The sequence below is a fragment of the Podarcis pityusensis genome (assembly GCF_964106645.2).
Source record: "Podarcis pityusensis genome assembly, chromosome: 5".
Lineage (NCBI taxonomy): Eukaryota > Metazoa > Chordata > Lepidosauria > Squamata > Lacertidae > Podarcis > Podarcis pityusensis.
The window spans coordinates 98,438,927-98,466,491 of record NC_138032.1 but is presented as its reverse complement, the minus strand read 5'-3'; the positions used below and the strand labels follow the sequence as shown (position 1 = coordinate 98,466,491).

General features: G+C 43.1%; 1 protein-coding gene and 1 long non-coding RNA gene across 3 annotated transcripts in view; one reads left to right on the top strand and one right to left on the bottom strand.

Moving 5' to 3' along the window:
* ETV6 (ETS variant transcription factor 6) overlaps positions 1-18,225 on the bottom strand; it is a 156,031-nt gene extending 137,806 nt beyond the window's left edge. The window contains exon 1 of one of the 2 annotated variants that reach the window (XM_081005614.1): positions 17,646-18,225. In XM_081005614.1, coding sequence (XP_080861740.1) covers positions 17,646-17,678 — 33 coding nt within the window. In that variant the 5' untranslated portion in view covers positions 17,679-18,225. The remainder of the gene's footprint in view (positions 1-17,645) is intronic. The other variant, XM_081005613.1, reaches the window with a different exon arrangement.
* A 6,842-nt stretch (positions 18,226-25,067) lies between these two features.
* LOC308477287 lies at positions 25,068-27,426 on the top strand. The gene is made up of 2 exons (XR_013986446.1): positions 25,068-25,467; positions 26,959-27,426. It is a non-coding gene; the product is annotated as an uncharacterized lncRNA (long non-coding RNA).
* Positions 27,427-27,565: the final 139 nt, after the last annotated feature.

Below are 27,565 nucleotides of genomic sequence, written 5' to 3'. Positions count from 1 at the left end.
GCAGCTGTCTTACGAGGGCTGGAGGGTGGGACAAGGCAAGCAGAAAAGTCACTGACTGTTGAAAACTTCCTCAGGGCTATAGCTCCCCCCCGCCCCCAAATCTACCCCAAATAATCTAGCAAAGCAGATCCCAAGCAGAGGTCCTGCTGATTTGTGTTTGACAAGGGAAAGGAGGGGCTGGGGGGGCCAAGACAAGGAGATATTTGTTTTTTAAGGAACTATTGCTTGTGTTGTTCCCAGCACTCCCCATCTCAGCAGTATTTGAAATTTGCCAGGTGCCAGTAGCATTTTGCACCTGGCTATCGGCCACTTGTGACGTCTCCACCATCTGGAGGTGCAGCCCTGGGGATCCTTGGATCTAGACTATTTTCACACCAGCAACAAATCCTGTAGAATTCTGTTCCATAAATACAGTGGTGCCCCGCAAGACGAATGCCTCGCAAGACGGAAAACCCGCTAGACGAAAGGGTTTTCCGTTTTGGAGGTGCTTCGCAAAACGAATTTCCTATGTGCTTGCTTCGCAAGACGAAAATGTCTTGCGAGTTCCTGCGGGGTTTTTTTCCTTCCCCCCCCCCTTTTTCCCAAGCCGCTAAACCGCTTATCAGCTGATGGCTAAGCCGCTTATCAGCTGATCTTTAAGCCGCTTAACAGCTGATGCTAAGCCGCTTATCAGCTGATCTTTAAGCCGCTTAACAGCTGATGCTAAGCCGCTTATCAGCTTATCTTTAAGCCGCTTAACAGCTGATGCTAAACCGCTTATCAGCTGATCGTTAAGCCGCTTATCAGCTGATCTTTAAGCCGCTTATCAGCTGATCGTTAAGTCGCTTATCAGCTGATCTTTAAGCTGGCTAAGCCGCTAATACTGTAGCGCTAAGCCGCTAAACCTCTAATGGGCTTGCTTCGCAAGACGAAAAAACCCGCAAGACGAAGAGACTCGCGGAACGGATTCTTTTCGTCTTGCGAGGCACCACTGTACCAGACTACATTCCAGTTTTCCTCTCAGCCACAGCATATAATCACCTAAATCTGCCCTGCAATATGAAGACTAAAAGAATGGTTTGCATTTGCAGGACAACATGTTTTGATGAGTTGTGGGGGATTGGCTGTATACCTGAGTCACCTTCTAATTCCAGGATCCAGTAAAGAGGATTCCAACTAAACATCAGAAAGAATTTTGACAGTGAAACAGTGTCCCACGAGAGGTGGTGGCCTCTCCTCCCTTGGAGGTTTTTAAGCAAAGGTTGGGTGGCCATCTGTCATGGATGCTTTAGTTCAGGGGTGTCCAAACTTTTTTCAAAGAGGGCCAGATTTGATGAAGTTGACATGCCTCAGGGTTGACCAAAGTTGTTGAGCTTTTTTTAGGATTTCAACCCAGGAAATAAACTGCCACAGGGGCAGGATTAAATTGACCAACGGACCAGATTAGGCCCCCAGGATGGACTTTGGACATACCTGCTTTAGTTGGACTAGACCAGTGGTCCCCAATTAGGGGTCTGGGGACCCCTGGGGGTCTGCCGAACATACCCAGGGGGTCCACAGCACCATCCCCTGCCAGGGACTCACTTACCTTGTTAATTGCACAGTGAATGCCTTGTGAGAATGTTGCTGGATGACAAGTGAGCTGGGATTGGGTAGAAACCTCTGACACAGTTTCTCAGGGTTCATGTGATTGGAGGGGAGGGGGGAGTACAAACAGCTCACCTGCTTATCATTAAAAAAATGTAAGGGATTCCTTCCCCTTACTCTCTACTTTTTAACTGAAAATAACTTCTAACTACTTTCAGGTTTAGAGAAGGGAGGGTTTTCAGTGAATCTTGCCTTATGTGTTTCCATGTCCCTTCTTGGAAGCCCAACAGGGGAAATAGCTAAGCAAATTTCCACTATGATTAGCACAACAGCTCAACCTCTGATGATTTACTTTAGTGCTTGGACTGGGCGATGCTTTCTTTTCAACATCGTGAAATATCAGCAGCTAAATCCTGGTATATCACAATGACTGGAATTTATCTCAGCTGCTTCTTCCTGCCTTAGGGAGGAAGCAGCAGCTAAGATAATGGCCCAACTCTACACAGTGAGCGAGTCCCAATGCCTCTCAGGCTCACGTGTGAGCCAAGGAGCATCGGGCCTTTGCTGAACTGTTCAACTGGGGGGGGGAGGCCTCCTGGCCCCCAGCTGAACGAGCCAGCAGGGCTAGGGGCTCCGTTAACTGCTTGGCTGAGGGAAGCGGCAACTGAGGTCCCCCCCCCCCCCCGCTTGTATGAGAAGGTGGCAGGTCAGGGGCTCCTAAAACTGCTTGGCTGGGGCAAGGGCAGTCACATGCTCCTCAGCCAAGCGCCTCGCCAATACAGATTGTTTCTCCCTCTGCCAGTATGAGGGCAGAGCGGGATGGTGACTTCACTCAGCGGTATATCAACCACTGCAGCTCCTGAGTCCCGCTGCTACCAGCGCCAGCTGGAAGGAGCCAAGAGCAGTGGTGGGTTCATTTGCGACATTCTGCCGAGTGAAGCTGCCATCGCAGTCTGCCCCTCATACCAGTCCTGGGCGATGTATCAGTACATTACCCAGGCCGGTTTAGTGCAAAAGGCAGCCTGCGTGGAATGCTGTTTTCTTGTTTTCTGCGGGAAGCTCTGTGGCTACATTTGGGGGTGGAAGGAAACCGATGTCCGGCAGAATCCTAATAAGGTAAAAAGTTCATTGTTCCTATTGGGTAATCAACAAGAATAAAAACCTCACTCCAAATAAGTACTGTATTTAACTAATTACAGTGGTACCTCGGGTTACAGACGCTTCAGATTACACACGCTTCAGGTTACAGACTCTGCTAACCCAGAAATAGTACCTCGGGTTAAGAACTTTGCTTCAGGATGAGAACAGAAATTGCGCAGCAATGGTGCGGCGGCAGCAGGAGGCCCCATTAGCTAAAGTGGTGCTTCAGGTTAAGAACAGTTTCAGGTTAAGAATGGACCTCCGGAACAAATTAAGTTCTTAACCTGAGATACCACTGTAATCTCTTTAAGCCAGGGATGAAACTTGGGCACAGGAGGACTAACTAACTAAACTAACTAACTAAATAACTAACTAACTAACTAAATAAATAAATAAATAAATAAATAAATAAAACCAACATTACAAAATTACAGCTGTTTTCTACTCAGTCTTCACCAGTGCTTTATCAAGCCCTGACCAAGTCTTCCCCTATGTCTTGAAGGTGCAAGATCCCTCAGTTAGAGGAACCATATGCTGCAAAGTTTTGCTAAGATGTACCATATCAGATTATGAGTAAGTAATACTCTCTCATATAAAAAGCCTTCTGCATATAGAATGCTTGCAAGTTAGGGGCACAATTGCTTTTTTAATATTCAGTTGTAGTGGAGCAATGGAGAGAAGTCTGGGGACAGGCAATGTGTGGTAATATCACAATTTTTATGGTCTTTTTTTAGTATATCTAAAAGCATAGTATATGCTTATTAAGGGCTACCCCACATTTTCTTCAAAAAATTGCTTTGCACAGGTAACTACCATAGAGTGATCAAAATTTTCTGTGGCTTGGCTTTTGAAAAATAGGGGGTCCTCAGTAATTTGCTAATTGTGAACCACTGAATTTGATGATCTTTGGGGTCCCTTCTAACTCTACATTCTATATTCTATGAAATAAATGCCATTTTTCATGCAGAATCAGCCCAAAGGAGGAAAGAGTATGAATTCCTGTCCTTGCTTCTATTGCTTGTCAGAAGAAGACACAGTGATGCCCAATCACATAAATATGCTAAAAACTTACTTTCTCCACTGTTTCTTATGAGTGTCTGTCCCATTGGCAAAGACATGAAAATAAAATCAAAGATAACCAGGAAATCCTGTTTTAGGCAAAGGAATGACCTCTCTGCCTGGTGCAGTTGTTCTATGGTTGCCACAAACTGACTATGCCAGGTTCTGCCACAATAGGCACGGGGAGGGGAAGAGCTAATAACAAAGCTCTCAAGCCAAAAGAAGCCTATACCTTTGCTCCTGACCCCTCATCCTAAGATTTTGCTCCTGCCGCTGGATACCTTGGGTGGAACATGTGTCAGATGACCTCCCTATGCATCAATGAAACATGTCTGAGGTTACACAAATTAGCCGCACCCTACAACGTGAACACACCAGTGACCATGTTTTCTAGGTTCTCATATACATCAATATACATGCATAAGGTTCTCTACGTGAGAAGGGCTCTGGGCCTGCATATTTTGTACATGCCAAAGTACAAAGCTCCTTTCTCCACATAGGAAGCAGAGGGACACAAAATTCCTGCTGAACACATAGAGAACAGGGAGTCCGGTCACGAGACACGACAGCAGGAGGCAGTGCGAGCCTAGGCAGCAGCCCAGCCCCCATCCTTCCTTGAATGCATAGGGCAGGTGTTGTTTGAACCCTACTCCTGAGAAGGAGACTAAAAGCCTGCAACGTCAGATCAAACTCAGAAGCCCTGGCAGTAGCTAGAGACTGCATTAAAGCAGAGCATTTTTATTTCAACAGCTCTATTTCCAAGCAGACGTGAAGTAATTTCTAATCACAAAGAATACTCTATGGATATTCAAAACACATCATGAAAAGGTCTTTGGTGATTTGGTACAATGGCCTGGGAGGCTCTGGAGTCCTCTAGAAAACAGTTTTCCTAACTAGTGTAACTTTCTGTGTTCATCATTACTGTTCTGACGAAGTAATGCTTTCAGTATTTGACCCTGGTTTTACTAACAGGGCAAACACCAATGCTATGCTCCCACAGGCAGGTGCTATATACACAACACATTCCTATTTCAATAGTCTAGAGCAGGAAGAAGTCTGTTCCGCTAGCTAACAATTCTACACAATTGTAATCAATGTGTGGTAAAAACCTTACTAACATTTTTACTGGAAAGGAAAAACAAAATGGTTCTCTAAAACCACGCAATGGAGCAAGAAATATACTATACTTAACGTCACAGCTCTTTGGGGGTTTCATGTTCAATAATGCCCCAGGCACACCAGATAACAGGTGCCCAGTAGCCATAGAGCTCTTCCTGAAGACTTGTAAATAGCTACAATTGCCTGTGGCAAGTAAGAATCTCCTCCAGGCAAAAAGAAAAAAAAAAGCTGTCATAAACAGGAAGGGAGCGAGTGCTCTCCATCTTGTCCTAGGTTGCAGAAAAGACACAGGTGACAACACCTGCCCTTCACATATGAACATGGAAACACTTTGCACATAGACTCATCTGGTCCAGCGCCCTCTTCTCACAATGACCTATGAGATGCCCATGGAAAGCCCACAAAACAGAAACAAGGAGAAGGATGTCAATATGCAAGCATTTACATGCAGGTTCATCACCCCACCTGCAGACATCTAACTTTTAGAGACCAAGGGAGGAAGCTGTAACCTCAACAAAGGCAATCATGTTCACAAATTCTTCAGAAGACATCTCCAAGGACAAAAAAAGAACTAAGAGTACCGCAAAGCAGGGACGTGTGCTGATCTACCGGTACGGTAGTTCTTTTGGTCAGACATGATGCTATTTTTTTCATACTGCTAAGTGTCCTGAAGCTTAGATCCTCTGACACAAAGGGTGCAGATGGACATCTGGGTGGGGAAGGGACTTCAAATCCAAGTAGAAAATGGCTTTGCTACTTGATCCAGACTCCTTGCTCCAAGATTTAACTCCTTCCTCTGGAGACCTGAGAAGGCAGCTAAATTCCTAAAATGTCAGGACAGAAACCCAGTGACTTATCTATGTGGTGCTGGTGTTGTCTACTTTCAAACTTTGCTTACTGGAAAGCAGAGCTGAACCCCAAGGGTGCAAAAGTTGGGTGTCCCCAGTTTAGGGAAACTATGTGTAGCCAGAGTTAACAGTATTCAGAAATCTCAGGTGCCCTAACTGAAGACAGCTGCTATCCAAGACACCTCCACTATTCCTTAAGGATGGGAGGAAGGTTTAGAAAAAGCTGCTCATATGCTGGGAATACAAAGCCCCGAGGAATCTTAATCTCAACAGTATATTCCACATACCATTCAGAGAACATAGGCACATAGATAAACAGTGTTTGGGACATGGGAGTGTACCGCTTATAATTTGTAAAATTGCTCTGAGATAAAAAGAAAAAGAGTTCTATAAAGAACTGAAGGTTTCCATTTAATTGGGATATCCCAGATCATAAGTTTTTTTTATTAAGTTGCCTCCCAGAAAGCTCTCAAGTGGAATCTGTTGATTTGGTTTCTTAAATCAACTTCATCCAAGAAATACACTTTATCGTTTATATACTACACATGTCAAACATCACACAACACATCAATTAGACATTAGTATTTTAAGTGGTGGAAGATCTTCACAAACATCATAATTAATAATTCTTACAACAACCCTGAATGGCAAGCCATTATCATTTATCTCCACTTTGAAAATGGAGACAAAAAAGAGCCATTCAATAAATTCATACCAATTTATTTATTAATTAAGAGATTTCTATGCAGACTTTCAGCAAAACAAAATGTTTTCATAAGCATCATTAAACTGGTTTAACTCATCAGCCTCCATAAGCCTGACAAAAAGGTGAGCTTTTACCCGGTTTCTAAAATAATATAAAGTTGGGGTGAGACTCACTTCAATGGGGAAGCAGCCATTCCACAGATGTGAAGGTACCGCTTGCTGCAGTAACAGCACACCAGACTTACAAGAGGACCTTATGGAGGCCTGCTATACTATTTACAGCTGCAATCTTAGGGACAATTTACATATTACTGCACACACACACACACACACACACACGAACAGCAGGGAGAGATGAACCTGCAGCATAATGAACTGCCCTTAAATCTTCAGATGAAAGACAGTATACTAATTTTATCAACAAATATATGGTTCCTAAGAGCAAGTAGCAAAACACACAAAGGATAGTAATGTTTGACAATCCCTTACCACGTGCACTGCCAATTTTGAGGCTGGTGGTGGCAAGGGGATGCTGAGCTCTGCAAGATTCACACATGTGAGTCCAAACATCAGACCAAGTGGGGTGTTGGCTTCCACACAGGAGCAGCAGGATTTACATACCCTGAGTTAAACATTCAACAGCAACTGAAATAGATGCCCTGCAGGCAAACAGTTTCGAATTTGCCCTGGTCATATCCTGCTCCTACTGTAATAGCTTAGGAATATGAAGCAGTGATCACCCACAGAACTATGCCAGTGTCACTTCCAGACAATGATGTGGTTTTCTGGAAAAACTTGAAAGAATCCCCTAAACAGATTGAGATCATATTGATCATATATAACTTTTAATTTAGTAAACGGTAAGTGTGGCACGTTAATTTTTCATGTTTGTCTGAGCCAAACAATTTCATTAGGAAAAACAGGCAATAAAGCACCCTTAGCGTGCTTTAAAACTTATATACCTGAAAATTATATTTATTGGAAAACTTCCAGTAAATAGCATTTAAGCCATACTAAGTGTGCTTTATTGCTTATTTTCCTGATCAAATGTTTTGGTTCAGAAATTTGCAACACTTGTAAATATTTTAAGATAATTCAACAGCATGGACTTCCCTTATATTATTTAGATTTAAAGCAGGTGAAATATGGAGTCATTAAAAACCATTTAACATTAATTTTAGTATAACCAAAATGCTATGCACTAGGTATTTACTAGATACAGTCATCTGTGGCGGGGGGAAGAGGGGGCTAATTACAACTTTGAAACTGCCCTGTATGACAGCAGTTTTTGAAATTAGCCAGGCACCGGGCGCATTTGGCACCTAGTTTTTGACCACTTGCGACCAAGTGAAGATGACTGGGTGCCAGGATGGGGCCTGAAATCTCTACCATCTGGAGATGCATGCCTGGGGATCCCTGGATCTGGACGGTTTTCACACACTAATATCCCAGCCTGTAGAATTCTATCAGTTGTATGTTATCTGCCCAACTGGAATGAATTTCTGGAAGCAAACTGCTTTCTGTGCAGCCTAAGCAGGAGCAACCTCCAAAAAAGAGGTGGTTGGAATATATGTGGCAGTGTTAGAAACTCAGATATATCAGCTAGGCACCAAATGGCTTCTTAAACCAAGGTTACAGTCGCCAAAATGGAATGCCTAGTTGTCATTTTGGGGCCAGACAGCTTGAAAGTCATATTTTTCAATACAAGCTTTCGGTTCCACTCAGAAATTCATTCTGATTGTGCAGATAAAATATAACAGATAGAATTCTATAGGGTGCGTTGCTAGTGTGTGAAAGCAGTGGTGCCTGGTGCCTGGGCATCTCTGCTTGGTCGCAAGTGGCAAATAGCCAGGTGCAAAATGTGCCTGTCACCTGGCAAATTTTGAACGCTGATATGTGGACTGTTCCTGGATAAAGTGACTTTTCTTCTTCAAGCTCTTAACCTGGCTCAAGGTTGTCATCTGAACTAGCCAGATGTTTAACTGAGAATCAATTACAGTCAGTCCATCATTCAAAAAATAAGAGCGCTGTCTCGCCCAGGCAACTAGAAATTCCATTTTGGTGACTGTAACCTTCATATAAGGAGCCATTCTACAGTGTAGAACGCATCCCTGACTCTGCACCCCTCAGAGTGGAGAGGCCCCCCTGTACACAAGCAGAGACATCATTCCAAAGCAAAGAAAATGACATCATAGAATTCCTTGGCACAGGTCAGAAGCCTCATCACTGCTCAGGATGGCCAAGAGGTGGATGGGATGTCAGGAGCAACTATTGACTGGGTTATCTTGCAGGGCACCCTGAAAGTTGTTGAGCTTTTTTTGTTTTTTAACAGAAATGCCAAAAAGACTCGATTTCTCATTTTACTTGCTGAAGATCCGGTTGCACCTCTGGTTAAGAACTTAATTCATTCTGGAGGTCCGTTCTTAACCTGAAACTGTTCTTAACCTAAAGCACCACTTTAGCTAATGGGGCCTCCCGCTGCCGCCATGCAATTTCTGTTCTCATCCTGAAGCAAAGTTCTTAACCCAAGATACTACTTCCAGGTTAGCGGAGTGTGTAACCTGAAGCGTCTGTAACCCGAGGTACCACTGTACATAAGCTCTAGAGCTCCTCTATTCAACCAAGTCTCCTGTACATGTAAAGTCACCTCTTTTGAAAAAGTAAAAAAATACAGGCAACTCCCCATTTAGACATGCCAAACCTGGAAATGAATTTTAAAAATGCAAAAATGGCCTCAGAAGAGCCCAGAAGGGTTGTCCCCTGTTGCCATTATTGTTTCTTTTAGTATTAGAGACCCTGGCAAAGAACATAAGATCTGATGAAGCAATAAAAGGTGTAACAGTTGGGTGCAAAGGGTACAAACTGAGAGCATTTGCAGATGACCTTCTAGTAACAGTAGAAAACCCGTTGGTGAGTATACCAAGGGTATTAGATAAAATACCTGAGTTCGGACAGGTAGCAGGATTCAAGTTAAATAAAAAAAAAAGAAAGCATTGGTGAAAAATATGACAGAACAAAAAAATGAGCTACAACCAGCAACACAACTGATAATTGAAAAAAGGTGCAGTACTTGGGGGTATGGTTAACAGCTAAGAATATAAATATTTTTAAGGATAACTATGTAACAACATAGAAAGAGATAAAGAAAAATATGGATGTCTGGGGAAGGATGAACTTATCACTTTGGGGAAGAATTTCAGTTATGAAAATGAATGTATTGCCAAGAATGTTATTTTTATTTCAAACAATACCCATAGTCAGTAGAGCAGGACACTTCAAACAATAGCAAAAATATGTTTCTAAATTTATCTGGCAGGGGAAGAAACCAAGGATTAAATATAAACTACTAACGGATACCAAAGAAAAAGGTGGCTTCTCTCTGCCAGATTTGAAATTATAGTATGAGGTGTCATGTCTCTGCTGGCTACGGGAATGGATAATCTTAAAAAATACAGATATTTTAGACCTTGGGGGTCATGCTAATAGATTTGGTTGGCATGCATATTTATGGTATGAGAAAACCTAAGTGAAAAGGGTTTTTGAATCATTTGGTAAGAAAAGCAATTTATGGTATATGGGGAAAATATAAAAACCTGTTAGAGCAGAAGACACCAAGGTGGCTTTCCCCAGTGGAAGTGATATCCTTCAAGATATTACAGATCTTTGAAAGAATGGTTAATACAACCTTTAAAGGAAGTCTGTAATGAAATACTGGAAGGGAAAAGGGCGCCAGAGTCGTGGAAGGTAGCGTACCTCACACTTATACCGAAAACAGAGACTGAAAAGACACAGCTCAAGAACTACTGCCCCATATCATTGCTTAATGTGGATTATAAAATTTTTGCAGACATTTTGGCTAAAAGATTAAAAAAGGTGTTAGCAGAAGAAATCCATAAAGACCAAGCGGGCTTTCTCCCGGGCAGACATTTGTCTGACAATACGAGGAATATAATTAATATTTTAGAAAAACTACAAGTGAAGATTAATACTAAAGCAGTTTTGATATTTGTGGATGCAGAGAAAGCCTTTGACAATATTTCTTGGAGTTTTATGAAGAAGAATCTACAGGGAATGGGGGTAGGCCAAGGTTTTGAAAACGGTATAGGTGCAATTTACTCAGAACAAAAGGCAAAATTAATTGTGAACAATGTAGTGACAGAAGAGTTTAAGATTGAGAAAGGGACACGACAAGGTTGCCCAATCTCTCCATTGCTTTTTATATCAGTCCTGGAGGTTTTGCTAAATATGATTAGAAGGGACCAATTGGTAAAAGGCATACAAGTGGGAGCCAAACAGTACAAATTGAAAGCATTTGCTGACGATTTGGTATTAACTTTACAGGAGCCAGAACCTAGTACCAAAAGAGTATTAGAACTGATCCAAGAATTTGGTCAGGTAGCAGGTTTCAAGTTGAATAAGACGAAAACTAAGGTTTTAGAGAAAAATCTAACTGAGATTGAGAGAGATAAGTTTCAGAAGGAGACAGGATTGACACTGGTTAAGAAAGTGAAATATTTAGGGGTCAACATGACTGCTAAGAATGTGAATTTATTTAAGGATAATTACGAAAAATGTTGGATTGAAGTGAAAAAGGATTTAGAAATATAGTCAAATTTGAAGTTATCGTTGTTAGGCCGAATTGCTGTGATAAAAATGAATGTATTGCCAAGAATGCTGTTTTTGTTTCAAACATTGCAAATTTTGGATAAAATGGACTGTTTCAAGAAGTGGCAGAGAGATATCTCTAGATTTGTCTGGCAGGGAAAGAAACCTCGAATAAAATTTAAGATATTAACAGATGCTAAAGAAAGAGGTGGATTTGCCCTGCCAGACCTTAAACTTTATTATGAATCAGCCGCATTTTGTTGGCTGAGAGAGTGGATGCTTCTTGAAAACACGGATGTGTTGGATTTGGAAGGTTTCAATAATGTATTTGGTTGGCATGCATACCTGTGGTATGATAAGGTTAAAGCACACAAAGCGTTTAAAAACCATATTGTCAGAAAAGCACTGTATAATGTTTGGATAAGATATAAGGACTTGTTAGAAAATAAAACCCCAAGATGGTTGTCACCAATGGAAGCAAAGGCTCAGAAAAAACTCAATATGGAGGCCAAATGGCCGAAGTATTGGGAAATCTTGGAACAAGAGGGAGACAGACTAAAATTGCAGAGCTTTGAAAAATTAAAAAACAGAGTACGAGATTGGCTCCATTATTATAAAATAATGGAGGCATATAATTTGGACAGAAAATTAGGCTTCCAGGTGGAAAAATCAAAATTGGAAACAGAATTGTTAGACCCTAAAGTTAAGAATTTGTCAAGAATGTATAACTTGCTGTTGAAATGGAATACTCAAGATGAAACGGTGAAATCTGCTATGATTAAATGGGCACAAGATGTTGGACATAATATTATGATGGCTGACTGGGAACAGTTATGGACCACTGGTATGAAGTTTACGGCATGTAATGCCTTAAAAGAGAATTTAATGAAAATGATTTACAGGTGGTACATAACACCAGTCAAGCTTGCAAAAATTTACCATTTGCCCAATAATAAATGTTGGAAATGTAATGAAACTGAAGGTACATTCTTCCACCTTTGGTGGACGTGCCCAAAGATCAAGGCATTCTGGGAGATGATCTATAATGAAATGAAAAAGGTATTTAAATATACCTTTCTGAAGAAACCAGAGGCCTTTCTCCTGGGCATGGTAGGCCAATTGGTGCCAAAGAAGGATAGAACTTTTTTCATGTATGCCACAACAGCAGCAAGAATACTTATCGCAAAGCACTGGAAGACACAAGATTTACCCACCAGGGAAGAATGGCAGATGAAGCTGATGGACTACATGGAACTGGCGGAAATGACTGGCAGAATCCGAGACCAGGGAGAAGAGTCGGTGGAAGAAGATTGGAAAAAATTTAAAGTATATTTACAGAAATATTGTAAAATTAATGAATGTTAGAAGGATGCTGGAACGAAGTTATATGGTTTTAGCAGAAATGTTATAAAGAATTAAGTAAAAATAGATTGTTAATGGACCAAAGTGGAAAATTTAAGGTTAGGTTGTTTTAAGTTAAATTTCAGAACGAAAATTGAGAAAGATGGAAAGGACTTGCTGAAATAGCTATTTGAACTAGAATACAAAAAAGGGAGGTGTGAGGAGGTCGATGAAACAAGTATATGAAAGGTAAAGACATGGAAAGGCTGGATGTGTTTTTAAATGTTTTTGTTCTTTTGTTGTTGTTGTTTTATTGTATTGTTTTTTCTGTTTTTTCCTTCTTTTTTTTATGTATTGTAAGGTATTGTTTTGTTTTGTTTAATTTTCTATTGTTCTTTTTCTCTTTCTGTAATTTGCAAACTCCTAATAAACATCTTTTTAAAAAAAAATGGAAGTGATATCCTTGAAAAAGACTAATGCAAAAAGTGAATGGGCAACCTATAAAGAGTTGCTCATGGAAGTAGAACAACAATTGAAAATGAAAAGTTTTGAGGACATAAGACAGTTAGTAACAGACTGGCTGCAATACCATCCATTAAATGAAGTGTTTAAAATAGATTTCAAAAATGGATTTAGTAAAGAATTTTCAAGGTTTGAAAAAGATTTATGAAAAACAATGTGAAGTTACTTTCTAAAATGTATAAACTGCTGCTAGAAGGGCATACCAAAGACGAAGAAGTTAAATCAGTAATGATACAATGGGCACAAGATATTTGGTACAATATCCAATTTTCATCTTGGGAAAAGTTATGGAGGGAGCATTTAAAATTTACAGCGTGCTGTGCGTTGAAGGAGAATTATATGAAAATGATGTATCGTGGTACTTAACACCTGTAAAATTAGCAAAGATGTACAGAACTGATTCAAATGTCTGTTGGAAATGCAAGGAGAAAGAAAGCACATTCTACCACATGCGGTGGACGTGCAAGATAACAACAGCATTGTGGGAAATGATCTGCAATGAGTTGAAAAAAATGTTTAAAATAATGTTTGTGAAAAAACCAGAGGCTTTTTTACTTGGTATTTTAGGTGCACAGATTCTGAAGCAGCAGAAATGACTATTTACGTACGTGACGACAGCAGCGCAGATACTACTGGCCCAGAGTTGGAAGGAAGAGAAAAGTCCCAACCAGAGACGAATGGCTGATGAAAATGATGGACTAGGCCGAAATGGCAAAATTGACTGAGAAAATCAGAAACCAGGAAGAACTTTAAGAAGGAATAGGAAAAAACTACAATGTACCTAAGAGAACACTGTAAACAACTAAAAACTTTGGCAGGATTTGAGTAATGCTTGTAATGTACAAAAAAACTATAGTATAAATGGATGATTAAAAAAAAAATAGAGAAAATAAGGGAAACAGTTGGAAAGAAAAAGATTGATAATGGTAGCCATGGAAGGGTGGAGGGGAATGCTAAATGATTATGGTGATATTTAATGTTTGAACTTAAATTTGTTTTGTATAACACAATAAAAATATATTTTAAAAAATAAATAGAAGAGCCCAGAAGGGGCAAAAAGGCATAAAAACAGCACCTAGCAATCCCACAAGCCCTTGCCCTGACTGCTGAGGCTTGTGGGGAGTTGGGGTTTGAGCAAGGAGGTTTGGAGGGAGCGATTGTGGTGTGCTTTGGCAGAGTTTGGCATCTGGTAAGTGCTGCTGGTTTTTAACGGGGTTTCCAAGGGTTTCCCAATGGGTTTAGAGGGTGTTTTCCCCTCTAATTATTTTTCCAATGGTGTTTTAAATACACGCAATTTCACTGATGTGTGTGGTGCTCAGAACATAACCCCCGTGTAAATGGGGAGTTGCCTATACTTCCTTTCTGGAATGGAAACTTGGAAAGCCAATGACCAGCAAACAAGAAGAAAATCCTGTTTTAAACAGTCAGATCCATAAAAAGGTAAAGGGACCCCTGACTGTTGGGTCTAGTCGCGAACAACTCTGGGGTTGCGGTGCTCATCTCGCTTTACTGGCCGAGGGAGCCGGAGTCTGTCCACAGACAGTTTTTCCGGGTCATGTGGCCAGCAGAAGCATTTGCTGTTTCTGGCAAAACTAGAGCAGCGCACGGAAACGCTGTGTACCTTCCCGCCGGAGCGGTACCTATTTATCTACTTGCACTTCGTGCTTTCGAACTGCTAGGTTGGCAGGAGCAGGAACAGAGCAACGGGAGCTCATCCGGTAGCGGGGATTCAAACCACCAACCTTCTGATCTGCAAGCCCTAGGCTCTCTGGTTTAACCCACAGGGCCACCCGCATCCCAGTCAGATCCATAACCCTACCGAAATGCTTAGTTACAGTTGTACAAAAGAACACATTACTCAAAGAGCAATCCTACACATGTCTACTCAGAACTAAGTCCAACTGAGGTCAGAGGCACTCACAGGTTAGTAGATCTTAGTTTACCATAAACCTACTGTAAACAAACTATGTACTGTGTGCCCCAGAATGGTAAAGGAAAGATAAGGGGAAATATGTACTTAATACAGTTGGAGAACATAAAACAGTTTGAAAGTGAAACTTTCAGCTGCTATGTAATACTGTAAAGATTCAGTCAGCAGCCACCATAAGCAACATATACCTCACACACTGAATACCCTTTCAAGCTTCATTGGTGCTGATCATCCATCCCTAAAATGCCACATTACATAGAACCTTAAGTTTATTTGAGTGAGCATCTTGAAATGGAAATCCTGGGTGTGAAGCAACACAACTTGTCCTGAATAAAAATGTAAATTAGGGGAATAAAAAAGAAACTTTGCTGCCCGTATACGGACCCTTGCAATTATTAGGCATAGCTGCAGGGTGAAGCAAGCAGGGTGGGGTTGGGGGGGAGGTGGAAGATTCTCAAGGGCCTGCAGGAGCTCCTTAAAATGAGACATTTCACCACACGCTTGTTCAACAGACCAAGAAATAACCATCTTCAGAGCACTCACTGGGATGCAATCCTATACATACCTGCTAGGAGTAAGTCCTACTGAAATCAGTAAGACTTGCTTTTCAATAAATGTAGATAGGATCAGGCTACACAATTAAATTCCCCACGTAATGCTACTACACATGTTCAGAAATAAACAGTAATACTAAGCATTTTTATGGAGCATTTAGAATATTCAGTGCTTTACGTTCCATTATTTCAGTAATCTTTTAAAGCCACCCCTCTAAAAGGTAGGAAAGTAGATGTAGCCCAATATTACAGATGAGACAACGGAGGCTGAAAACTATGGCTTGTCTAAGGCCATCTGGGGAAGGTTTGAATTGGCCACTGCAGAAAAACAGCTCTCAAAAGAGAGAAATTGTGCCATTCCTGAAATAAAACTGTGTACAAACTAGTGGTACATATTCAATCTGTATTCATGACCTTGGTGCAACCCTATCAATGTCCCCTGGGAAATGCATCTCACAACAGAGGAAGGACTACTGTATGTTGAAATTGCTGCTTTGCAATTTGAAGCATATTTCCTCAGAGGGAAACCATCCAAGTTATATGGGACCTATTCCCTAATCAGCCTGGCAACTTATATGCTCACTTAGAAGTAAGTCTCACTGGGCTAAAGAGATCATTGGATCACAGCATCAGTAATTTTGAGAGAAATACATTGCTGGATTAAAAAAAAAAAAGTACAGAGAGTTAAAAGTTTTTGAGATGGGACAATACCTTTTCTGGCTAAATGGAAATGCATATTCAAAAATTTTCAAAAGCAAATTTTGGAATTAGCTCACTGAAACCATGCTTCCTTTTTCATAATCTGAATGAATCCCTTGGCCACTAGACACAGAGCAACCTATTTAATTCTATCAAATGTTCCAGAGAACTTTGAAGGAAGTTTGAAGTTTGTTAGAAAGAAATGCAACTTTGCAGCAGAAATATCAAACAACAAAACAGCCCCCTCTATTTATTTATTTTATTTCCTATCTATACACTGTTTGATTGTAAAAAGCCTAAAAGCCATTTACAAAAAGATAAAAAAATAAAACTGAGAAAAGTTCACAGCCCTATTTCAAAACATTATAAAGTTAAAATACTAAAACAATTTAAATTACCTGAACTTTCTAAGCTTCTGGGTAGGCTTGCCTAAACAAGAAAGCCTTTTAGCAGGTGCTGAAGAGAGTACAGTGAAGGTGCTTGCTTGATCTCACTAGGCAGGCTGTCCCAAAGTGCAGGCGCTGCCATACTAAACAATTGTATTCTTACAAATGTGCAGCAGTGCCAATTCTATCCATTCTAGGCAACCAATAAGTAAATTAATCAAGTAGCAAATGTATGTAGTAATAGCACCACAGTGCTCAATTGACATTTTAAAAATAAGCTGCTGACAAAGGTTGTTTCACATGCACACCCTCTCCCTTCCCTCCTTTGTATAGCGATCTCAAAATAATTTTGACATTAGCCTTTTAGCTGTCAGAATGTCACTCAGACTTAATCACCTGATGCTGGACGTTAGTAAGGCAGCCTATAAAACGTGTTAAGCTCAATATTTATAAAACACAGAGCTCCCCTTCCTTATGGGCTGCACACATACATACCTCTACTCTGAAGCAAGTCTCACTGAGTTGAATGGGGCTTACTTCTGAGTAAATAGGAAAAGGATCACATTGCACAGCCACTCAGAAGTAAGGTTACAATTAACTCTGTATGTACTTGGGAGTAAGTGAGACTTACTATCAAGTAAACATACATAGGCTGCTCAGGATTGGAACCTGCCATAAACGGCTTTATAGTTTGAAAGGGTGGAGAGCAGCATCTCTTTTTAACTGCAGCAGCTTTAGTGGAGAATTCCAGTTTGAAAGTGTGGAGGAACTTCTCCTCTGAATACTACAGAAAGTTCAGGCTGACTTCAGAGATCCCTGTGCAAAGCAACATACCAGCTGTGTAACAAGAGTAAACCCCACTCTGGGTTTACAGCCAGAACTCCCCTGCAAATAAACAGAAAACAAGCTTGATTTCTTCCTCCGTTTCTCCCGACGGATCAGGGTCGACCTCCTTTTTAGACGAAGAAACCCAAGGTTATAGGGAAGGGAGTCTCGCCAAAGGCAGAGGAGGAAGAAAATGAAGAGACCCGGGCGCTTATTTCCGCTCTAGGCGACTCCTTAAAGCGACCAAGGATTAAATACACAATTGCATCTTTAGTTTCGGGGGTTGGAACATACATTATCAGCTCTAAGTACGTTTTAAAACAGGGTTTTTAAAACGAGCTTTTACCTTGATACAACACTGTCCAGGACCCTCAGACATGTCTCAGAAGAGGAGGAAATAAAGAGACCAGGAAGTTCTCGTCTTTCTTTTTTTTCTCCCCTTTCCTCTTTCCTTTCCTCTTCCTCCAACCCCCGCAGAAATCCTTTCCCAGCCAACCGCAGGCGTTTTAAGAAGTTCCTCCGATCATCTTTCCAGAAAGACAAATCCACAAGGACTGCAGCCGATCTGCCCGGGGAGGTGCGCCCTGCATGGCTCACTTGGGCATTTGGGGTTCTCAGCAGATGCAAAAAGAAGAGGACGGGAATTGGATTTTTCTGATTCTTTAAAAAGAGCAGAAGTGTTTTGTGCTCCCGCAGAGCTGCAGTCCGCTCCTCCGAGTCCGCCCTTCCCCCTCCCGCTCTCTCTGCCCGTGAATGTGGGAATTCTCCCTTTCCGGGAAGAGAGAAACTGAAAGGCAGAACTGCGAAAAGCGGCTCTTCTTCGCTCATTGATCGGGAGAGTTTCTGGCTTGCAAAGTGACGTGAGTTCCCAGCACTGAGCTCGGCCTCTTAAAGGAGCCGGATCCACCAGGAAACTGAGAGAGCGGGGGGGGGGGGGGGCTGGCTCAGGTTACAGGGAAATAAATAAAAGGGATCTTGGGAGAGCGGGGGGGGGGGAGGGTCGGCAGGCACAACAGCGCGCTTCACGTTCGCGGAAAAAACAGCTGGAGGGAGCGGCGAGCTTGTTTTACATTTCCAGACTGCAAAATGACAAGGCGGCCCCTTTCAATCGGAGAAACGAGAAAAGAGCGCAAGGAGATGCGCGGGGCTGCCAAGCTAGGATGGCAGGTTCCTGGGTGCTGCCGCCGCCGCAGTCCTCCTGCCCACTGAACACGGAGCAAGCCTGCGGAACTCCGCGACACTGACTTCGGAGACAGGCGCGTAGGATCGCGCAGACTCGGCCAAGGGGGGCTGACGCGCGGCAGGCTAAGGGCGCGCGCCTTGTAAAGCTGCAAGAATAGACAGAGCTACTACTTGGGAGTAAGCCCCGCTGAGTTCGGCGGAGCCTCTGGGCTCCTGGGGGGGGGGGCTGCAAGCCGGAGGGCGGTGCGGGAATGGGGCAAGCAGATGCGCCCGGGCTCAGCCTGGCGGGGGGGGGGGGCTTCGCACGAACTTCCGCGCAACCCGGGTTTCCTTTCGAAGGAAGGAGTCGCGGAGCAGCGCCCCCCCCCCCGCCGAGAGCCAGCAGCACCACGTGGTTGGCTCCCAACTCGCCAAGGTGAGGGAAGCGGCACAAGGGCCTTTTGTCTGGGCTTTGCTCTGGCTGCCTCTTTAAGAGGATCCGACCAGGAAATGAGCGCTTTGCTTGCACAAACGGAGCGGGGGGGGGGAGACAAAGGCAAGAAGGGGTCAGAGGAGCCGAGGGAGGAGGGAAGGAGTCCGGGGGAGGAATCGCTAGGATCTTTATTGCTGCTTTAGTCTCTTGACAGTTGTGCAACGGGGTTTCCTTAGAATGTGTGTTTTTCCATCTTCTTCAGTTTAAAGAAGAAAGGGAAAGGGAAGTTAAGTCCAATCCTATGTATTGGAGTCCCATTCAGCTCAGTCGACTTACTCTGTTGCGCGGTGGCCAGGGCTCCCTGATCGCCTTTACTTGCTTTGTTCTACGGCTCAGAAAGTGCAAACAATGATTTAAATTTGACACAAGGTAGTAAAACTTTTACATGCAGCTTTCCAATGCCTTTTTGGACATAGCTTACTACTATCTTTATACATGGAGGGAAACAATTCACAGACTGGGAAAACAAGTTAGTGTATCTAACTTGTTGGCTGCTGTTTGAAAGCTGCTTGTTGTTGTTTAGTCGTTTAGTCGTGTCCGACTCTTCGTGACCCCCTGGACCAGAGCAGGCCAGGCACTCCTGTCTTCCACGGCCTCCCGCAGCTTGGTCAAACTCATGCTGGTAGCTCACTGTCCCACCATCTCATCCTCTGTCTTCCCCTTCTCCTTGTGCCCTCCATCTTTCCCAACATCAGGGTCTTTTCCAGGGACTCCTCTCTTCTCATGAGGTGGCCAAAGTCTTGGAGCCTCAGCTTCAGGATCTGTCCTTCCAGTGAGCACTCAGGGCTGATTTCCTTAAGAATGGATAGGTTTGATCTTCTTGCAGTCCATGGGACTCCCAAGAGTCTCCTCCAGCACCATAATTCAAAAGCATCCTTTGGCAATCAGCCTTCTTTATGGTCCAGCTCTCACTTCCATACATCACTACTGGGAAAACCATAGCTTTAACTACCTTTGTCGGCATGGTGATGTCTCTGCTTTTTAAGATGCTGTCTAGGTTTGTCATTGCTTTTCTTCCAAGAAGCAGGCGTCTTTTAATTTCGTGACTGCTGTCACCATCTGCAGTGATCATGGAGCCCAAGAAAGTAAAATCTCTCCCTGCCTCCATTTCCTCCCCTTCTATTTGCTAGGAGGTGATGGGACCAGTGGCCATGATCTTAGTTTTTTTGATGTTCAGCTTCAGTCCATATTTTGCGCTCTCCTCTTTCACCCTCATTAAAAGGTTCTTTAATTGCTCCTCACTTTCTGCCATCAAGGTTGTGTCTTCTGCATATCTGAGGTTGCTGATATTTCTTCTGGCAATCTTAGGCTAGTCCTAAAAAAATGCAGGAAATTATTATTCTGTCTAGAAGTCGGACGTGTGTGGAGGGAAAGAAGACCCAAGAAAATATCTGTGAACTTGAGATCAATACCAGGAAAGGTCCTAGAACAGATAATTTGACAGTCGGTCTGTGAGCACTTTGAAAAAGTATGCTATGACTACTAAGACCCCCTCCCAAAAAACGTGCCCAGGACAACGGCCCCCTCTACCCCCCCCCCCACACTCTACGCCACTGGACCTGCCAACCAGCAACAAATCCACCAAACAGTTCCCTTCTTCAATCCACATTTTACCAGCTTCCTCACAACAGTATCATGGGGGACTTTGTCAAAAGCCTTACTGAAATCAAGATACACTATGTCCACAACATTCTCCTGATCCACCCAGCTTGTTACTCCATCAAAAAAAAGAAAGAAACAGAAATGAGGCTCCCCATGATACTCTAGTGGAGAATCGGGTAAAATGTAGGCTGAATTAGATGACTGTTAGGTGGATTTGTTGCTGGTTGACAAGTGGGGGGCTGCAGGGATCTGTCCTGCACCCCTTGTTGTCCAATGTCATTCTAAATGACTTGGATAAAGGTGTTGAGGAGATGCTCATCCAATTTGCAGATGACACCAAACTGGGAGGTGTAGCCAGTCCCGCAGGAGACAGAATCGAGATTCAAGATTACTCATTCATTCAACCTTTATTGGCATAATTTCAATATTACTTTAACAGATTGGAGAACTGGGCCCAAACTAACAGAATGAATTTCAGTAGGGACAAATGAAAGGTTTCACAGTTAGGCAAGAAGGACTAGATTCACAAAGATAAGATGAAGGACACCTAGCTTACTACTTGTACGTGTGAAAAGGATCTAGGGGTCTTAGTAGGCCATATGCTTAACATGAGTCAGCAGTGTGATGCAGCAGCAAAAAATGCTAACACTATTCTAGGCTGCATCAACAGGAGTATAGTGTTCAGATCAAGGGAAGTAATAGTCCCACTCTATTTTGTCTCGGTCAGACTACATCTGGAATACTGTGTCCAATTCTGGGTACCACAATTTAAGAAGGATGTTGACAAGCTGGAACATGTGCAGAGGAGGGTGACCAGCATGAGACAGGGTCTGGAAACCAAGTGCTACGAGGAACAGTTGAGGGAGCTGGGTATGTTTAGCCTGGAAAATAGGAGATTTGACAGCCATCCTCAAATATCTAAAGGTCGGTTACAAGGAGGATGGAGGAAGCTCTGAAGGACAGTGCCTGAAACAGTGAATTCAGGTTACAAGAAATGATATTCTGACTAAACATCAGAGGTGGGGGGGGGGTGCGCCACCTGCACCGAGCGTCCCGGTGGGGTGTGTGTTCCAGGGGGTGTGCTGCCTGCACCAAGCACTGTCCTGGGGGGTGGCACGGCGATGTCACCCCCCCCAGGGATGTCACCTGGGGCAGGCCGCACCCACTGCACCCACCTTGCTCCGCCTCTGATAGTACACCATCATCATGGCTAGTTGCTATGTATGTCTCTGAATACCAGTTGCTGGAAAACGCAAGTTGGGAGAGTGCTATTTTGCTCCTGTCCTGCTTGTGAGCTTCCCATAGGCGTCTGGTTGGCCACTGAGAGAAGAGGATGTTTAACGAGATGGATCTCTGGTCTGGTCTGTGTGGGGCCTGCTTTCGAGGAATAACTGGCAGGTAAGTAGAGTGGCCGACCCACTGCCCTACAAGGTGATCCAGGTCCAGGAGGATGCCATGGTCAAGGACAGTGAAATCCATCAAAAGAATCACACTCTGTCTGTCAACCTAGTAGCAATTTGTGCAGGGAGAAGTTTCTATCACATAATAGAAACTTAGCTTATTTCAAAATCCAGTATTTACCAGTGATGACCCAGCCAAATTTGAGCACTTTTAAGTTCCACTTACTAAAATAGGAGAGAGAGATGTGCTTAACTTACTCACTGAAAGCAATGAGGCTTAAATAGTGAACTCCCTTTACTTGGGAGATATTTTAGGAGAGTGAACAATAAAATAAATAATAAAGGGAATATTATAATGCAAATCAGATAGAAAATAGATATGCATACGCAAACAAATATTGGAATTATATACTTATAAATGGGTAAAACAAACTGCAAAATAAAGAAATTTTGTGACTCTTCAACTTTTATAGGAATGAATGTTAAACTATAGGCACAACAGAAAGACTTTTACCAATCTGTTGTGCAAGTTTACTAAGAAAATGTTTGCTAATTTAAAATGCAAAAGTGGGCAGAATTTCTCCAGCTACTGCTAGATTGTCTGACCAGTAAAGGAGATAAACAATATGTTCTCTGTTACAAGCGAACCTGCAGTTAGAGAATTGGATGTTCTACAACTCTGTTTCTACAAGTACAGCCTTCCTTCGTTCTGTACTCTTGCACAGCACCCTTTCGCAACTGCTATGTGCATCGCCTGGAAATAAGAGGCTGGGTCTGGAAACTGAACTTCCACAAGCATTTGTGGCTGCACTATAATCATTTTTAGCTGCTGGCAATCTAACTTTCATGAGCATTACTATGGTTGTTGATATACTTATCCTCAATTAGCTAATATGTTTTCAAATAATATGCTAGCTAAAAGTTCTTACCAACTATACAGGCTTTGGTGGCTGGTGTACATTTGGTCCTGTGCATGGGGGTGGAGAGGAAAGGATTTTCTGGTCCAGTACTTTGTATGTGGATGGGGTTCTCTGACCCACTCACAGAAGAGGATACACATTTACATAAAATTTGCATGTGCAAATTTATGCCCTCTTTGCAGGTGGAGTGGAGGTCCCAAAAATAAATCATTAGCTACACACATAAAAAATGTGAACAAGTGAAGCTTTCCCAATAATTGCATTTCCATACTGGAAATAGCTTAATTTCTGCATGCCACATAGCTGATCCCTACCTTCCCCCAATGCCAGTCTTGAACCAAAGTCTAGTTATAATCCAGTGCCCACCTTCCTGGGAGTGCACCCATTAGAGACAGATAAACATGCACACCATTGCACTGGAAGTTGGTTGTACAGTGGATTCTTAATGAGTCTTCAGTTCCTGCACAGCTGAAGACACGCTAAGCCTCTCTGCAAAGTTCTCAGTTTTCTTTAACATCCACTCACACTTATTGGTATTTGCAGATATATATATTATATTTGCAGATAATAACTTATATTATATTATTGGTATTTGCAGATAATAACTTATAGGGAGTACCAGATCTCAGACAAACCCACACAGAAAATATGCATCCTGGTTGTTAGGAAAAAAAGGAAGGACAAACTACAGAAATTAAAAGGACTAGAAAATGAGCAGAAGTGCACTAAAGGAGGGGGGGTGAACATAGCTCTTTGGGACCCCAGAAATTCCTGTCACCTAGTGTCCAGACAACTCAACTCATCAATCACATCTCCGACTTTACTCATTGGAAAAAAGGACTGAAGGGCTGGCTCATCTCACTGAAATCCTAGAAGGGTACATGCACATTTTGCTTCATGGCTTCCTTTCTAGGAGGGCTAGACACACGCCTTTAAAAAAATGAAGAGGCCCCTGCTGTGTCTGAGGCCCCTGCTGGTCAATGGCCCATCAGCCACTTGCCAAGAGCATGGCCAGCAGTACCTACTTGACAGTGGTCCTTCTTGTACATTCCATTCCCAACCATCAGGCAATATCAGTGTGCTATTTTGAGGAAACTGATGCTGCTTTGAAGACAAGGGCTGGACAGAGAGGGATGCCACAAGTTATGCCAGGGAATTTGAGGCGAGGGACCAAGCCAGGAGTCAGAGCTGAAGAACACACTGAAACATGAGAGCAAGGAAAACTGGAGTTGCTCAGGCCAAGCGCCAGCTCAAACAGGAAGCCCTTTATATCCTTTTCTGTCCAGGAGGGCTCAATGGCCAACCCAAAGCCTGAGAAACTTTTGCACACCCTTCCCCTGCCAAAGATGCTTCCACTTGCAGTTCTGGTGGTTCACCACATGGGGCAGCTGTGCACAAAGATTAGGGTTCCTGGTTCTAACCCCAGCAGCTCCTGACATTGGTTGCCTACCTGCTGTCTCTCATGCACAACTAGTGTTATTTGTTGTTTGTTTCACAAAATGTATACACCACTTGATTGCAGAAAAACCTCAAAGCAGTTTACAAAAAAAACAATAAAATCATCACTAAAAAAATTACAACCATAATTTAAAACATACAAAAGGTTAAAACCACAATAGAATAGACTAAAACAAATTAAAACTCATACAAACTTTCTAAACATCTGAGTAGGCTTGTTTAAATAAGAATGTTTTTCTCAGGCACCAGAAAGAATACTGTGAAGACCCCTGCCTGATCTCAATAGGCAGGGAGTTCCAAAGTACTCGTGCCGCCACACTAATCGACCGAGTTCTTACAAATGCAGTGCAGGTATTAGGCGGCACCTGAAAAAGTTCCAGTTCCATCAATCAAAGCCGTTGAATAGGTGCCTGTTGGGTAAGGCAGTCTTGAAGATCAACTGGACCCGAGTTGTTAAGGGCTTACATTATGGACGAGGGCATTTCTCCAGAAACAGATACTACAGGAACAGAATTAAACACCTGACAAGAAAACTTGCTGTGACTGCCTTGAAAGCTCTCGCTATTAGGGAAGGATTCATTCCACCCTGAATTTCATTTAAAATAACATTCAACACCACATTTTGTGGTAGCCAATTTCTGACCAGTGCTTTTTTTCTTTAAGTGTGCACTTGAACACAAAATGCAGAATTGGAGGGGGGGGGGCAGCTAAAAAGCTGATAATGTAGAGCTCCGTGCCAGGAGGAGCGGCTCCTTGGCTGCGGCGCTTGTCCCTGGTGCAGCTCTGCCCACCCCACCCTCCGGGTCAGGCCTGAAGGAGAGCAAGCAAGTGGGTGGCAGCGTTGCCGCCGCCCATCCTCAGCCATGGCACATCCCACACCCGGTGGCAGCAGAGAGCAGCTTCCCTGCCCCTCTCCTACCCTGAACTGTTGTGCACCCCACCCCTCCGCGCCCTACCCCCCTTGGGCACAAAAGTGCCAAGATAAGTTTAGGACTTATCATCTTTAAATGGAGAACTACTTAGCCCTACATTAGTTTCAAGGTGAATTGGAGAATTTTGAAATACCTTGCAGGGTTTGGGAGAAGATAAAAATGGAGCAGAAGGCGAACCATGTTGGAGCTTCTTGGACGAAAGGTGAGATATAAATGTAGTACATAATAAACTCTGTTTTCCCCTTATTTTTGGTCATAGTTTTCATCAGGACCAAAGCATTGGGCAGGGGTAAAGGCAAAGGACCCCTGGACGGTTAAGTTCAGTCAAAGGCGACTATGGGGTTGCAGTGCTCATATCACTTCAGGCTGAGGGAACCAGTGTTTGTCTGTAGACAACTTTCCGAGTCAAGTGGCCAGCATGACTAAACTGCTTCTGGTGCAACGGGACACCATGATGTAAACCATAGCGCACAGCAATGCTGTTTAGCTTCCAATCAGCAAGCGCAAGAGGTTCAGTGGTTTAGACCACAGTGCTCAACGTTGAACCTATCAAGTGGTGATAGCGATGGTGAAGAGGACTTTATTCACTGCCTCTATGGCATCTGCAGAAAATAGCAGCTCTAACCTGTGTCCAGTCAGATTCAGAGTGAGTTTTCCACCACCAGCGCTCTAGCCATCTAAGCAATTGTTTCATTGCCCTCAGCTCTGGGGAAAACCATGGGGCTGTCTGGGCTCCATGCATCCGGAGATGGTGCTTTAGAGCCAGACAGTCAATACCTGCAAAATCATTGCAGGAGATCATGTGGCCCGTACTGGGCCCTGATGTAGCAGGTGGTTCCGCTAAATTGCGAACCACCTGAAAGAGTCTCCTGCTGCCGTTTTCCGCAGATGCAATAGAGGCGGTGAAGAAAGTCTTCTTCACTGTCGCTATCGCCACTTGGTAGGCTCGACATTGAGCTCTAACCCATGTCCAGTCAGATTCAGAATGAGTTATCCGCCACCGGCACTCTAGCCATCTCAACGATTGTTTCATCGCCCTCAGCTCCGTGGAAAACCACGGGGCTGTCCGGGGTCCATGCAATCGGAGAGGGCGCTTCGGAGCCAAACAGTCAATATCCCTGGTTAACTCTGCATCCCAGCGGGCCACCAGGGAATCAGCTGAAAGGCCATCAACGTGGGATAAAACATCCCCTACCACTCTCTGGAAACCATTTGGATCCATTAAGTGGCGGGGGCGGACCATCCGAATCGGTCCCACCTCCCTGCAGAGGGGAAGGGTCGCAGAGAAGTCCAGTTACACCAGGAAGTGATCTGACCATGGCACTTCTTTCGTTTTGCTTTTACTTAGTGTCAGATCACCCACATCCATAGAGGTGAACACCAGGTCCAAGGCATGTCCGCGGCTATGGGTTGGGCCAGACTTATTCAGGGACAGCCCCATGGAGGCCATGCTTTCCACGAAGTCTCGAGCGGCCCCTTGTAAGGTCGTGTTGGTATGGATGTTAAAAACTAGGTGTCTCCAGGAGAACATCCGCCACGACCTGAAGCAGCTCAGGCAGGGAATCCTTGGCACAGCGGGGAGGTCGGTACACCAAAAGGAATCCTGTACTGCCCCTATTGCCCAACTTCCAGAACATGCACTCAGAAAACTGGGTCTTCCCAATACCAAAATATTTTCTTTTGGGAATTATAGGGACAGAACTACCTAAACTGTATAGAAGCTGCTTCATGTATGCCACTACAGCGGCAAGAATGTTGCAAAGAATGTTACAGAAGTCCCAGCAAAGGAAGAATGGATACAAACCTAATGGAAAATGCAGAAATGGCGAAACTTACCAAAAGAATAAGAAATCAATATAACATTCTTTTATAAAAGAATGGAAGTGGTTTACTGAATATTTACAGATAAATTGTAAACAGATAAAAACATTGGCAGGATTATTGTAATAACCTGCTGTTTCATAAGAGTATATATTTAAAGAAGATGAATAATTGAGCAAATTAAGTTAATTTGGGTGAGATATGCAGAAGATATTAAAAATAAATTTAAGGAACCACAGAAAGAGGGGGAAGGAAGTCAAGTTTTGACATGTTAAAATGATTGTAAAAATAGTGAAATGTATAAACTTGAAAAATATAAATAAAAAAATAATTAAAAAGCAATGCAAGCTAGTGACCACCATATAATTTGACAATAAATTCCATAGGGGCATTATGCCTTGTGTGAGAGAATTTTTTTCCTTTATCTGTGCTGAACCTACTTCCAACTGGTTTTGTTGGATGACACCCGCTCACCCCAT